Raw genomic sequence first — 15,896 nt, 5'->3', positions numbered from 1 at the left:
TTAAAAACAGAAAATACAGAAGAGTGAGCATGAAAAGCATGTTATTTCATCACCAAAAATAATCTTCACCACCACTTTGAAGTATGCACTTTACCATTTTCTTTTTCACCTGCACAGAATCTGCCCTTTCATATACTAGAAATTTTGCTAATTTCCAAATTCATGACCCTCCCTCTTTTCCTATCTATAGTAAAATAGTAATTTTCAGAAAGGACTGTGATCAAGAGAAGAATGCTCTAAAAATGCTTCAACTGAAAGGATGTAGTCTTTCCCTCACCTCCGCATTTGGGTGAGTGTTAGTCCTTACACCCACTGCGTGCTGTTCGTGGTTCTTTGATCATACATCAATTCAGACTGACATATTCTATCCCCTGCTAGACAATAAGCTACTCGTAATCAGGAATCAAGACTTAATAATCTTTATGTGCTTAGTTGCAAACAAAGTGCCTTTCACCAGAAGGCAAGCAATAGATTTTTTTTTTGCACTTACTGATTTTTAAGTTAAATTATATCACTTGAAATAATTCAGGATTATGAAATAATTTCAACAGACATATCTTTTTGAGAGTGGGCGATACAATTTAATATCTAGAGCAAAAGAGAAGAAAGTACTTTTGGGACTCAATTTTTCAGATGCATCTCAACCTTCTAATCCACTGTTGCTCCTTTAGAATCATACTAAGGTGCACGTGTTATGTCAATGTTCACATATGTTTATACTACTAAGACCATAAGACCATAATGACAACTTAGGTCCAGCACATAGGTATATGTTTGTTAATACCAATATCAATAAAAATTTACAATTGTCAGTGGTCCTGCAGGTGTAAAGCTCTCTGATCTCATCTCCCACCAATTTCCTTGTTGCTTGCTATGATCCAGCCACACTGGTCTTCAGTTCTTGACATACATCATTCAATTTCCAACCTCTCACATGCTATTCCCTCTGCCTGGAGGATTTTCCTGTCTCTGTGTGACTGTGTCTATTCCATCTTAAGGTGTCGAGATGAAATATCATCTCTTGGAAGAGGCCTTCCCTGATCCTTCCCTTTGGCATACACATGTTCTCCTTATCCAGAACTGAGCCAGTACCTTTTATGTATATAACATTTTTACTTATGTACCATCTGTCTCCCCTACTTTAATGAAAAATCATAGATACTAAAAACCAGGGCTTTTTTTCTTGAAAAAATTCATATATACTGTTTCTAAAATAGTGTTTGATGCAAAAGTGTTTCCAATAAATATTTTTAGATAAATGGACTTACGATTTCACTTGAACAGATCCTCATAAAACATACTGAAGTTTCTCAACCTCGGCACTGTTGACATTTCGGGCCAGGTTATCATTTGTCATGTGAACTGTTAAGAAAGTTTAGCGGCATTCTTAGCTTATACCTACTGATGGTAGTAGTACCCACCAGTTGAGATAAGCAAAAATGTCTGAAAACATTGACAATGTTGCTGGGAGGACAAAACTGTCCCTGAGAATGAATGTTACAGATGCACACAATAAAATAAGCTAAACAATGAAGCAAGACTTCTCAGTTTCATCTGTCACTGTCCCCTCCAAATGACTGAGATTTTTATCTTCCACAGATGTAGCATATTGGGGTATGTTGAATTTGTACTAGCCAATTTGCATAGAAGTTTAAGTTTCTCACCCTACTTTTATAATATTGACTATAACAATAATAGAGGAGTGCTTATCCAAAACAACATTATCGAACACAGAAACACATTAGTGCCAGTCTTGGAGGCAAGTGCTCATAGATGTTACATTACTCAGTCCCACACCACTCTATGGAGTATGCATTATTATCCAGTTTTACGGAACAGCACTGAAAAACAGAGAAGTCTCGTTAGCTGCCCAAGGTGAAAAAGTCGCTAAGTGAAGGAGACAGCATTTGGATTCATGCAGAATGACTGCACAGTCTGAACCACATGACAATGGCGAGATGAGCTGCTATTCCTCAGGTAGCTATTGACTGCAAATACGGTTAGTCTGGATTGAGACTATGATACCGGAAAATAGTTGATGTAAGTTTGTATTTCAAAGAATTATGGGGAAAAAAGAGTATAAAATACATGAATATGTTTTATACTGATGATACATATAAATAATAATATTAGGTTAAAGAATATATAGGACTAAAATAAACCTTTCCTGTTTCTTTGAACTTTTTTAATAGGGCTGTTAGAAAGTCTTCATTTACATATATGGCACATGTTCTTGGTTTGCCTTTTATTTCTACTAGAAAGAATTGGCTTGGGTATCATTTCCACTCTGAACCTGCTTTACTTCATCTTTAGACTGGGCATAATAATAATGACAGTGGGTCTAAAGAGGTTAGTTGTGAATTTTCAATTCTATGTACATGAAAGACTTCAGAAACTGTGAACTCTCTCCAAACCTTGTCTACTTAATGAAATGATATTAGAAATTAAAAAATAATTTTCTGGATAATGGATGACAGACTATCCAGTAACATTCTAATTGCCACTACTGAGTGTTCCCAATAGTAAGATACTGTTGCAAATATTCATAGCAGAAAAGACCATTGAGAATATAAAAATCCATAAATTATATTTTCATTTATAATTAAAAATAACGAGATAGGATACAGGATGCTCTAAAATTCCTCTAAATGCATTGTGTTATACATCTGGAGTTGGACATGGATCTCCACCCACCTCTGTCATTACTTGCAGTCTGTAACCTAAATTCTTATTTATAGAATGGAGATTATAATACTGACCTGAATGAGTTGAGGATTAAATAAAGAAGGTCAATAAATAACTTGTTTCAGTGTCCAATAAAAATGCTGCTCCTTTCTATTATTATCATTATACTATTCTTCTTATTACTACTATTAATTTTATTTCAGGACTTGTGTAATGTTCCTGCCAGATCCAATCACAGATTCTAACTTAACAAAATAAATGAGAGTAATATTTTAGTGAACTAATAAAGGCATTCTAATAGATGAAAAATTAAAATAATTTCATTGGACATTATCTTTCAAATATCTAATTTTTCAATTCAATTTGATCTATTAATTTACTTATTGAATCATTTTTAAATGGAGTGCATTTCAGACATACATGTATATATATGTTCCTGAGCATTTAAAATATAATACTCCTCTTAATGGTCATTCATTATTGATAAAATACTATTTTTCAGGATACTTTTGCTGATTGTAGATTATGCAATCAATACTGAATAATTAGAGATTTATTTATTCTCCTGGATTTGTATGTTCATTCTCCTCGTAACAGGCTCATGCTAAGAGATGTTCAGAAAAACATATAAAATCTGAAATTTAAATGTTAATGTAAAGGCATATCTTTAGACCTGCTCTTAAAGAACTATAAAGCATTATTATTGGTTTACTTTTCCTTGCCAGTGCTAAAGTAAACTGCAGCTGAAACCTGATTATTTGAAAATAATATAAACAAACATACTTTTGTGTTTTGGAGCAAACACCACAATAGCAGATTTTGAACATCTAACAAAAGGATCATCACACCCAATAAGCATATAAGTCTGCTTAAGAAAACTCTATCTGAATTGTATAATTTTTTTCCACACGCACGGTTTTAACCAATTCAGTTCAAATCATGCACTATTAATAATTGAAGTTACATAAAAATAGCATAGAAAAGAGGTAAAATGCTTTTAAACAGTCAAAATAATACAGTGAATTCTTAGAGCATAATTCCTTCTGGGTCTTTAGTGTAAAGATAAAAATATCACAAAGAGCTACATTTTAATACTTTATCATAAAGGTACTTAAGCCAAAAGAAAAACACTCTAAAATTGAAGGATCAGCTGAGAAGTTAGTACACAGCAAATGCTAAAAATTAAGGACATAGATCATACTAAAGCCTGCATTTTATGTCACATTCCTAACAACACAAAATTCCATCTTGACGTACAGGATCTTTTGGGTTAGCAAGAAATTGGCTGATTCTTAGGTGTACTCATTAAGATCTTACATCATGCTCTCTGGTTGCATGTCTACCAAATTTGTATAGGAAATGAGAATACACACAATGTATAGTCAGAAGCTAATGGTTCCTAACCTATTCTTGACTTATTGTGAGACTTTGATGTGTGCATGCTATAGCACAAAATACATCTATAAACAGATCAGGAATACAAAATTTTTTAGTATGATTGCCATTCCAAACATAGTGATATTAAATGCAAGTCTGATTAGTTTGTAAGGTTCTCCTTATGCAGCTCTTTCTGGCTAAGTCCTTATAATATGAAAAATTAGATTTCATATTAAAAAATTTTACCCTTAGGTTAGGATCTTCCTTATTAAATTCTAAATGGAAATAAACACATTCATTGTAGAAGTATCACTTAGTTTATTTTCCAATAAAACATTATTTCCTTTTGCTAACTGACTGAAAAAATCATACTTAGATTACAATCATCGATGCAGAATATATATTTGGATAAGTTTGTAATCAGATTTCCCTGTTTATGAATGAAATATGTCTGAAATATTTAATTTTATCTTCTAAACAATGAATTCATCAGTATACCTGCTTTCTTCCATTTTTATAGCACATTTTTGATGTGCTTTAAATTAAATGACTACCAATTGCTTTTTTCTTTTCTTTCCTTTCTTACTCCGAAGCTTTTGCCCTGCAGAACGGCCATTGAAGGCAGCTTACTCTGGGGGAAGCGCGGAGGATTGTCGTTGACATCTGTCAGAGTGATGTTCACTGTGGTGGTTCCAGAAAGGCCTCCCATCTGGCCGCCCATGTCTTTGGCCTGGATAACCACTTGGTACTGCTCCCTGTTTTCTCTGTTCATGTTTGGCAAAGCAGTCCTGATGATACCTTGAAGAAAATATGAACACTCGTATTATCTTTCTTAAGAATCTCAATTATCAGTTGATTAAATTCACAAATTGCATATCTGAACTGTGATTTTTGAAAGGAAAAATGTTTTTGATATTAACTTACATTGTCCAGAAATTGTAAAAGGGATTCAATGTAAACATTGTATAATGTTTGGTGTTTTACTGTTTCCTGAAGAATACCATATGTGCTATATAAAGACCTAAACCCATATCTAAAAACATAAAAACAGGTATATTTTCAATAGCCTAATCACTCCACGAAGAGTTCTTAAACCTTTAAAGTGTGGCATCATCACTCTTGGGTGAGGATTAATACTAAAGTTTTGTTCTAATTTTCCCACCATTTTTCACTTATAAAGATCATAAGGACTATTAAATTAATGAACACCAATTCATGGCTTCTGACCTGTTTCAGGCTCCACAGAGAAATATGGCTGCCCTTGAAGTATGCTGTAAATAACTCTGGCGCTGTTCCCATAGGAAGGGTCATCGGCATCTGTAGCTGTGACTTGCACCACCGAAGTACCTGAAGTATCCAAACTCAGCTTAGTTCTGTACAGCACCAGAAGGAGGAGCAAAAGCACTGGTTTTCATGGAAGACTTGAATGATTTTTGGCTTTAATAATGACCTCTTAAAGACACATTTATATGTAATTCAGATGAAAATCCCAAAGATAGTGTTATTACTGGTAAACTCTGAATTCAGCTCCACACTTACTTAGCCAACAGGTGTATTTTTATGTATGCCATAAATAATGCTATAGAGTATCAGACTCAAATAAATGCAGTCACTTTACAAATGCTAAGCTTTGATATTTAAAATCATTTTTATGCAATAGATTTGTTTCATGTAAAGGGCATATCTACTCACAAAGGAGTAAGTATGCTCCTCTTTTCCCCTCTCTACTAATTACCTATAAAAATAATTAACACCTGCTCTAGAATACAATTTTATGAATAGATTAAATTCCAAATTTAGAAACAATCCAAGATGATCCCAAGTTCCATGAACTATTAAAAGATATTTAATAAAGTTCAAGATATTTAAGAGGGCTTCATAATATAGATGTTGCTAAAAATCCTTGGGATTTATTGAAGTAAATAAAATAATAATCCCAGAACAATGCTTTTGAGAAATGCAGAGTTAAAAATTTTCTATTGCAACCACTATAAGAAAAAATATCAGTTGTTTCATCAGTTTTTATGATTTCCCCCACATTTGGGAAATGAATCTATTCTATTAAGGCCAAATACATAGCTATAAAAATGTCATTGTTTCCCAATGTTTAACTTTTTGTTATTCTCAATTTAATAAAAAAAAAAGCTGTCTTAACTTTCTTTGCCTATAAGTACAACTTTCATTTATTCACATTGAAAAGGAAAGTCCTATTCTCGTGAATGTTATACTTTTAGTTTTTTTTTCATACTTTCTGTCTTAACAGTACCCACAACCTAAATTTGTAATTCTGTATCAGTATGTAATTAGCTGTGGATTTTCTCCTGGCTTATTTGAATAAGAGATTTATGGCAGCAGAGCTTTTTATGTAATCGTTATAATGAAAGGATGTATTTAAATACTCAATATGAAAGAATTAGATAATATAATCAGTTCCATCATTCATATTATCTAGATAATCCATACAAACTCTTTAGGCACATTATGAATAGAGTATGTATGCATGTAAAGATTAACAGATCCATAGTCAGTGAAATGCATTCATCTTTTTTCTGACCCACTATCTAAATGAGAAAATTAAACATATACTCTTAATAAGGAATCAAAAATGATTTCAGTTAATTGCTCACAATATTTAAAAAATTCCTTGATAATTATTTTTTATATTTTTTCTATACCATCATAAATCTCATAAATGAACTTACCTACAACAGACATTTCAGGAACACTAGCTGTGTAAATTTCCTCTGGGAACGTTGGCTCATTGTCATTGATATCATGGATTTTGATCACAAACTCAGACTCTGGTTCTACTGGCCTCAAAGTTCTTCTGTTAATAGCTTGTGCACGTAGAGTATAAAAGGCCTTTTCTTCCCTATCAATTCTTCTTGTGGCATGAATGTCACCTGTTTTTTCATCAATAATAAAAAGAGTACCTGCTCCATCACCAGATAAAATATATTTGAGTGATCCATCTCCTTTATCTTGGTCTGAATGAAGCTAGGGGAAATAAAGAAGAGCATATCCATGATGCTGTCTAAAGGTACATAATGCTGAAAGAATTCAAAGAAAGTCTCTTATGTCTCATTATTGAATAATGGGGTCAGTTATCACAGTTCTTGAAATGAGAGCTGAATAAGTAAAATCACACTCACTTATATAAAAGGACTTGCCTTTCACATATCAGTGTGATTTTATTTTAAATGGAGAAATGTGATAAAAATAAACCAAACACAGCTCCCCACTTTGCTTTGTTTGGTAAATAACCATTTTCATAGGCAAATAACTCCTGACAAAGACATACGCCATCAGTTTTGACATGGTGGTGTGAACACTGCTTCTCTCATCTCTTTCTGTGAGTGGAAAATTATTTTACTCTCATATTATACAAGAAACTCATGTTTTATACACTTATTATTAGTTACTACATTTCTGTTAGGGAATTTGTGATATATTTAGAATTTTAAGACAGGCGAAATGGTATGAGACATGGTCCTATAGTAAGAACACTATGCATCATTTTATGGTTTACACAAAAGACAGCAACTGCCCCACAAATATTTATGGGGCTCAGAGCAAGAGTACTGACATATGTCTATATAACACTTGTCTGTATATTATAAAGTTATAAATGAAGTTAATAAACAATAAAATAAAACATATTCTCTATAGCCTCTTACCTTGTCAAATATATCTTCTTGATGACCTCACACAGTAAGTTCTGTGCAGGAAACAAGGCAATGCAGGGCAAGTTTGTTTCTTCCCCCTTGCTGATGTTCACAGTACTAATCCTCCAGATACATGTCATCATGCCTAAGAGCTTTGCATGCATTCATGTGGACATCTTGGCCCAGTGTACATCCCACCCTTGTGCAAATACTAGCCCAGGAGTGTTATGGCCTTTTAACAAATGTTCACTAGGCCAGCTGTGGGGGGCCTATAACAGTGGGTAAATTTGGCCTTTGGGTGACTGACCCGGAGAAGAGACCCTCCTTGGACCTAGAATCAAGTTCACGATGTTTGAGCAGGGAATGATGGGTTCCAAGTACCTTGACTATGGGCTGAAACAAATGTGTGGGGTCCAGATGTGACTATCCCATCTCCCATCAATTCTTACACTGAAGGGAGGGGTTAATCCATTGGAGGAATAGAGAATGGCTTTGTAAAAAAACAAGGATTATAAGTTTAAAAGTTTTTTCTTTAATTGTATCACTCAACCAACATTTTCAAGCTAGGATCACTGATTTTCTGCAATGGGAGATTATCCTTTTTAATTTTTATGTTGCTTTTTATTGGGTAAGAAATATAAAAACAATGTGTAGTTTCCTAAATTTCTGTAAGGCATTTATTATAATTTATACCTCATCATAATGTTTTATTTTAAATATTCATATTAAATGTAGTTGTAAATCAGAAAATGCATACCAACTTATAGCCTAGAGGATTAAAAATTGTAGACAATATCTTTGTTATACAAAAAGATATAGAGAGTTATGTATTTATCTAAGTAGGTTTGATTTTCTTCTTTAAATTACATCAGTAAACGTTTCATCTAATGACATGCAGAAGTACTAAACTGATTACTTTCTATTTAAAGGAGATGTTTATTTATCTATTTGAAAGTCTTTGTTTTTAATGGGAGTTTATGTCAATGAAATTAGCTGTAAAACATTTATATGGATATCAAACTGTTTAAATAAATATTTTAAAACAAAGTTGTACACACACACCTAATGGATTACTGGATATGGTGAGGTCTACAAAAAAGAGACTGCTTTTTGGTTTGTAGTTAGCAATTAGCCTTCAAATTTGGATCAAATTTCATTTTTCTGATTTCTGTACAAATAACCTATTATTACAGATACAATGGAAAAATAAAACCAAAAATGGTTATTTACTTTTTGGAGAAAAAGATAAAGAAGCCAAGTAACAAATAATTTTTTGCTGAATTTTTAACTAGTTATCTAAGCAGAAACGTGTGGTGAAAAACTCCAGAAATATCTGCTTTTAACTAAAAACCTCTCAGAAGACACATGTGTGTGTCCAGGGAAATACTCTAAAAAAGTCACAAGATTGATGCTTTTTAGTAAATGAAAATGCACATAGTTGCCAGGAAACTTTTCAATTATATGAATTTGCAACACAGTAGCAATTTTCCAAATGACAGATGTAAGAGTTGCATATTTCTTGTTCTGTCTGGGAATTGAAATAATTCAAGCAAAGGTTATTAATATTATCAATCATTTGATCAGATAACTTTGTGGTTTGTAGTAGACAGTTCTGATGGTTATTGTCTATTCAATAATTTTAGTTATGAAATATTTGTTCATTTCTCAATTAAATTTTAAGAGAAGAATTAGGTACTTCTAAAAGTAAATCAACAATTTCATTCTATGCTATGGACAAGTTATACCACTGAGTGTCATGGAAAATCAGAGGACAGCTCCTAAACTAGCCCACAGGAATGAGTGAGGATTTCCTTATATGGATAACACCTAAACTACCCTATAGAGAATGAGTAGAGGTTCGTACTTGGGATAATGTTTGCATTTTGTAAATTATACATATCAAAAGAACACTGGGTGACTATCAATCATAGATTTACAGTAGAGAAGGATATAAGGCAAGATGGGAATTGTTAAGACCAGTACGGCTATCTCATCAGTTAGACATGCAAAAAGTTGCTAGTATGGTGAGATTTTAATTTTATAAAGCTAATATTTGGAACATGAATTGCAGCAGGATTTTTACCTTTACATATACTACAGAGTGAAAATTATATCTTGTAATTGGATCTCATACTGTGGGAATTTCCATTGCATTAGAAAATTGAACATTGATAGTAGGGAATCAGAGATGAGGGCTGGAAGTTGAACTGTGATTTTGCGAATCAGAAATGAAAGGATTGCTACCTTCTCCTAATGAAGAGAAACAACTTAGACCTACAAGTTTTAGTTTTAAAAAGCTTTAGGGTTTGAACCATTAGGGCTTGCATAAAAGAAAAAAAACCTACTTTCTTTTCTTGGAGAGGGAAACCACTGAACACTTATACTATAATAAAGGGACAAAATGACCCTATCTGGGGGCTTGACATTAGCCTCTGTTTATTGAAACATATTTAAATAAACATATTTGAGAACTTGATAAATAAAGAAACTACAACAAACATGTACTCTAAGGCACAAGGATGCATTCCAGATCTCCTAAAGCTGGGGGAGTTGTTTCCTGCCTTAGATCAAAGTGAGGGAAGAGAGGCGCTATGTGGAATAGGTACACGGATACTGCTGCTGATATCCTAACCTTCACAAAGAGACCAGTAGAGTTCTTTAATTACAGTCTCTGCCTAGGTTTTTCCTTCTCCTCTTTAAGTTTCTCTTTATTTTTTCAGTCATCTCTACCTTTGCATACTTGTTTTTCACCCTTATCCTGGTCTTGACGCTCTCTCATTCCTTGTACATGTGACAGAATTTTAGTTCACCTTCCAACATATTTACTAAGTAATACCAGACATTAGTCCTCACAATTCTAGCTTTCTCAGCACTATTCCCTTTTTTTATTTGGGTGTGAGGTATCAATACTTGGATTCATTAAACATTTAATGGAACAAAATTAGATATTTATGTTACCAAGAAGTGGGGTTTTGGATCATGTGCCAAATAACTTAGAGCATGCACTTTGAAATAACTTTTATATTGATTTGACCTTGCACAATTTTATACATAAAACATTAAGTTTTCTTTAAACAGAAAAAAACGTCAGATTATTGTGGCTTTTGTTCCTCAGTAACACCTGTTCTCCTGTGTGAAACATTTGTGCCACAAATCTTTAAGAAGAATTTTATGTTAATACTGACCTTTTCTTTCCTTGAGGAAAGCCTATTAAAAATTCACAACCTGCTGTGTTCCTTGTAAATTCACAAGCAGATAAAGGACATGGCAAGATACATGACAATTAATGAAAACTGGTACTGTGCTGCACATCTAAAAGTCTTTTTCCTATTATTTAACTTTTTTACTTAGATGTGATTAATTAGAACTAGTTATACTGAGTAGTTTAATAATTAAAACTAAACAAGTCCATTGAATTGAAAGAAATATTTTAACCATAAATAACTTAATCAAAGTCTGATAATTTTAAATGTGGCAGATTTCTGGCAATTTCATAACATCTCATGTAAAGTATCTTAAGATATGTGTCTCAAATGAAGCTTGTATGCAAAAAGGGGTCTTGTGGCTTATCTGGTTTAAAACTTTTTTTAAAGGAAGAAAGTGAGATCCCATCAATTTTTATCACACGGAAGTTAAATTAAGATTACATTTCCGGATAGGTTCTATGTTGGTGGAAACTTTCCTCTTAATGTCAATTCATTTTTATTTTTTTTTCTCATATTAAATGAGGAGGTCTTAGTGAAAAACAATCAAAGTACCTATCTCTGAAGTACAGGAAATTTTATCTTGTTATGAAAGGACAACTGGTAAAATATTTTGCCTTACATTTTCACCCGTGGTTAGAAGAAAAATAAAGAGCAATTGTTAAAAAGTGAAAAATCCTATCTGTCAATACTGCTAATAAAAGTGATTACTAGTTCAGAGGGATTTATGTTGCTGTGTGAGATTCTTTCTCATTCAAAGAATATTGATATCTTTTTGGATATTAGTAATTACTGGTATTTGTTTCCACCCCAAAACTGGGAAAAGACAGAAGAAAAAATTAGAATTATATTGGTAGAATTATATTGGAGTTATATTTATAATAGACTAGTTCTTTGAAGGTTAAGTTTTGATGAATGAATCATAAGAACTGTGATATTCACTCTCTGAATTTAACAATTCCTCACTTTTGTATGTGTGTTCATTAGTTTAAAAATATCAGAAACTGTTGAATAGACTTTCTAATGTACTGTGATAATTTTATGCCTGCTTTCTTTTACAGAGCCAATATACTCTATATTTGTTTAATACAATCCAGAATGTGGTAAATATGCTGTGCTATTCTGGTTGCATCATCATTAGCATTTTGCTCTAATTGCTCTAGTGAGTAAGATAGCAAATGGAAAAAAAAGTATTTAATCTAGTAACTTTAAATTTGCATCCAATAAAAAAAATTACTAGTGAAGATGGCCCAGTACCAGAAAGCATCTGAAAGCCAGTAAACACAATCTGGTCAGACATAAATAAGTAGTTACTCATTTTGTTGAGACTCGGGTAGAAAAGGGGATGAGGGTGGCCAATCTTGAACCGGAGTAGGTGAAGCTTATAGAGTAAGATGAAGTATTATTTTAATATTAATGATATAGGAAAATACAGAGCAATTTTATGAATCCCAATGAAACTATTTTTCCTTCAAAAGTAGAAATGGGGAGGAGAAATAAAGCTTATCCAACAGAATGCTCTAGTTCAGAGTAAAAACAATTCTGGGTAAGAACAATTATGATAATTTAAAAATACCCCACTTATACTGATAATTACTTTTCTGAACAATTTCTGTCTGGGCCCAGAGGAAAGCATAAAGGATTAAATGGTGGATGCACAGTGATGCCTGCCAAGCTGAGTCTGACAAAAAAATTAAGTGATTTATTTTCCACATTTGAAAGGGCTCTCTAGAGATTTCTTCCTTAAGGAAGAACTCCACTGCGGTATGGACTCAATAAGTAGAGATTCCTTTTCCCATGTGATCTTTCAAGAGTGCAACCTGTTTAAGGTTGGCGACTCTCACTGATGGGCGACTCTCACTAATGAGTCCAAGCTGAGATTGTCCAGGTGTTTCTTTGAAGCCATTAGGAATACTCAAGACCATATAACAGGTCAAATTTCTTTGGAGAGTGTGCTATAAAATTAAGGAAGACATTTCCTTCTAAAACTGCTGCTAACTCATATCTTTAAAATGTACCAGTTTGGGTGCATTTCTTTGCTAATACTGTGAAAATACCAAGATTACACTGAAAACATTAACGTTTTCTATAGCAAATCTTTTACAGGGAATCATCTGCTTCAAGACCTAAAATGATTGATATGTATTGTACATGGTAGGCACATTCTTTCTAATGTATTAGTTTATCTTTTCTAAAGACAGCTTTTAGGGATATAGTTTAGAGAAGGTTCATATTCTTTCAGAAGCTTGGCATCTTCCTACAGTTTTGTAAATCACTAATTATGCAAAGTGCCCCTTTGTGGTATGACAATGACACTGAACAATTTACACCATATTTTTCCCCAAAACTTGGAGAAGTTTATTTTAACATTTTGGATTAATAATATAGGAATGCATGCATATACATGCCTAAAAAGTTAAGTAAATGCAAAATATTTAAACAAAGAGATTCGTTTTTGACTAATAAGGTAAAAAGGAATTAGAGAATTAATAAAGGATGATCACTTCTTTTCTGTGGAGCAACACGGGCTGCTAAGAATTTTTCCTCCCTCTTTTTTACCAAGAAAGTTATGATGTAGGAGGTGAGGAAAGAGAGGGTTAATGGTAGTCATTCATTGAAGGAGTTTATTTAAATAAACATTTCTTGAACTGGATTGAACTAAATTATATTGGAGAGAGTGATGAGAATTCTAAGTGTGATATTATAGGACTTAAGACGTCTTGGAGATTTTGCTTCAGAGGCAGTTTGAAGATGTTGGATTTCTAAGGCTCGTAAAGTTGCTTTTATCTCGAAAGCTATAGAGTGACAAGCACAGGATTGGATGCCCGCAGGAGAACCGGCAGCTGTCTGCTCTCTCTCGGGGCTGTGGTCAAGGAGGAGGAAAATGAAAAGGGATTTGGATTTTTATACTTATTGTTTTTTTGGGGGGGCACTAACTGAAATGAGAGCCTAAAAAAGGGTTATGAATGTTGTCTTAGAAAAAAAATTGTGTGTGTGTGTGTGTGTGTGTGTGTGTGTGTGTAATACTAAAGCAATGTTATAGGCAGTATTAGGGAATACGAATTACTCTAAAATAGAGCTGTAGACTACTAAGTTAAAAGAAAAACCCAACTATTCTAGGTTGGCTTTCTATGTTTTTCCACACACAAAACAAAGAAATTGAGAAATTAAGATTAATGTTCTTCTCGTGATTGTTCATTTGGAAGACAGACATTCATATGATCCTGAAATGAGGAAACCTAGTCTACAAACTCATCATACTTGTCTCCTTCCCTACCACCTTGATTTATTCACCCTGAAAATTCTTCCCCATCTATAAAAATACTATTTATGCCTTATCTCCTATAATGAAGCACTCTTTCAAATTTTTTTACAAGGCTTAATTGACCTTTCCTTTGTATCCTACTTTTAGTGTGTGTGTTTGTATATATGTGCATGTATGCGTGTGTGTGTGTATAATTTTAAAATACATTTACACATTTTGAACTATTATTTTTATAAGTCTTTATGGAACTAAAATATATTTATTTTGAGGATGAGAACCAACTTGTCTACTCTCCTCACATCTCCCAAAACATGACACAGAATTATTTATTTGTAGAAGGACACGGACACCAGAGTCAAATGCCACAGACATGAGGAATAAAGAGGTCATTTTGTGCTACTTCTTTGGAAAGGTTGAATGTTCTGAATGGAGTGAAATGGAATTAGAAGTCCATAATGGAAAGTAGGGATCAGTAATCAACAATTACTTTACATTATAACTGTACACAGAGAAAAACATGCTGCATACTGAAAAAGACTGGGGCTGTAAATTAGATAAAAACTCCACTTAACTATGAGACTGGTCAATGGAATATGATATATGTATAGATTACCAGGGAACAAATTTACATTTTTCAATGAATACCCAGGGCTAGAAATGCAAATCCAAATTTGTCTCTGAAACTGTATGGTAAATCATTGTAGACATATGTACTTTATCTTAAGAGTAAGATAAGGTTGTTAGTAATAATGGCAGGACAACATTCCCACTGACAAAATGTAGAACAGCCAACTACATTACCAAAAAAAAAAAAATCATATTGCCAAGGCCGAACTGCTTCGTTAACACCAGCAACCAAATGGACTCAAACCTGGGAGGAGGAAATGGTACAAGGATGGACTGGGGCCTGGCAGCTACTTTTTCTCCAGGGATGTTCTGGGCCTGGGTTTGGAGGTGAGGACCTGTCACTGTCGCCAAGAGGAGGGTACTTCTGGGGTAAAAAGAAACCAGACAAGATTTCCATCTCTTTGTCTCCTTGGTTTACTTTCTAGGTTATACTCCTCCTAATGTCATTCTTTGTGCCAACTATTGAGATGTTTATATTTGGCATAATATCTTTAAATTCCAAGGACAAAAGTGAGGCTGTGTGATTTTTGAAGCTGTATCAGAAGATGTCAAGAGACTTTCTGTCTTGGGATTTTAACACTTTGACTGTAGCCCTGAGCCATCGTGGAAGTAATTCAGCTGTTCTGAATCCCAGCTAGGCGTGGAGAGGCCACATGGAGAAGCAGGGCAAGGTGGAGGCGATCATAGAAAATAACACCATTATTGTTTTGGTTGTAAGCCACTAAATTTGTTGCTGTTAGACAGCAATGGTTAATCAGAGGAGTAATCTATTTTCTGAATATAACATACATGAATTAATACTGTATTATATATTAATATATATTAATCTTCCATACCTGTATAAGTTGGTGCTTTTTATGAGTTTTCTCTACATATGCTCTAATTTCTTCAAATTGTTTTCTATTTGTTTTTTCTTAGTGATTGATAATAAGAGCTTTCCTCAAATATTTTAATTACATGTATAATGTTATGTTCCAAGTAAGTTTTTTCCTTAGAAAATTTACAAATTTGCCATTCTTTTCTAAAACCTAATTTTGTCATTGAAAATTATAGTCAGAATCTGATTTTGATTTG

At 33.3% G+C, this 15,896-nt stretch overlaps 1 protein-coding gene across 2 annotated transcripts in view; it reads right to left on the bottom strand.

Annotated features, from left to right (window-relative positions):
- The window catches only part of LOC108404220 (cadherin-10), a 161,144-nt gene that overhangs the window by 46,368 nt on the left and 98,880 nt on the right, over positions 1-15,896 (bottom strand). For both annotated transcript variants that reach the window (XM_037001642.2, XM_037001636.2), the window contains exons 3-5: positions 6,765-7,059; positions 5,290-5,409; positions 4,693-4,860 (exon numbers count right to left, since the gene is read on the bottom strand). In XM_037001642.2, the coding sequence (XP_036857537.2) occupies positions 4,693-4,860; positions 5,290-5,409; positions 6,765-7,059 (583 nt within the window). The remainder of the gene's footprint in view (positions 1-4,692; positions 4,861-5,289; positions 5,410-6,764; positions 7,060-15,896) is intronic.

This window comes from Manis javanica, chromosome 1 (genome assembly GCF_040802235.1).
Source record: "Manis javanica isolate MJ-LG chromosome 1, MJ_LKY, whole genome shotgun sequence".
Taxonomy (NCBI): Eukaryota; Metazoa; Chordata; class Mammalia; order Pholidota; family Manidae; genus Manis; species Manis javanica.
The sequence above is the reverse complement of the archived record's forward strand: the minus strand, read 5'-3'. Positions and strand labels throughout refer to the sequence as shown.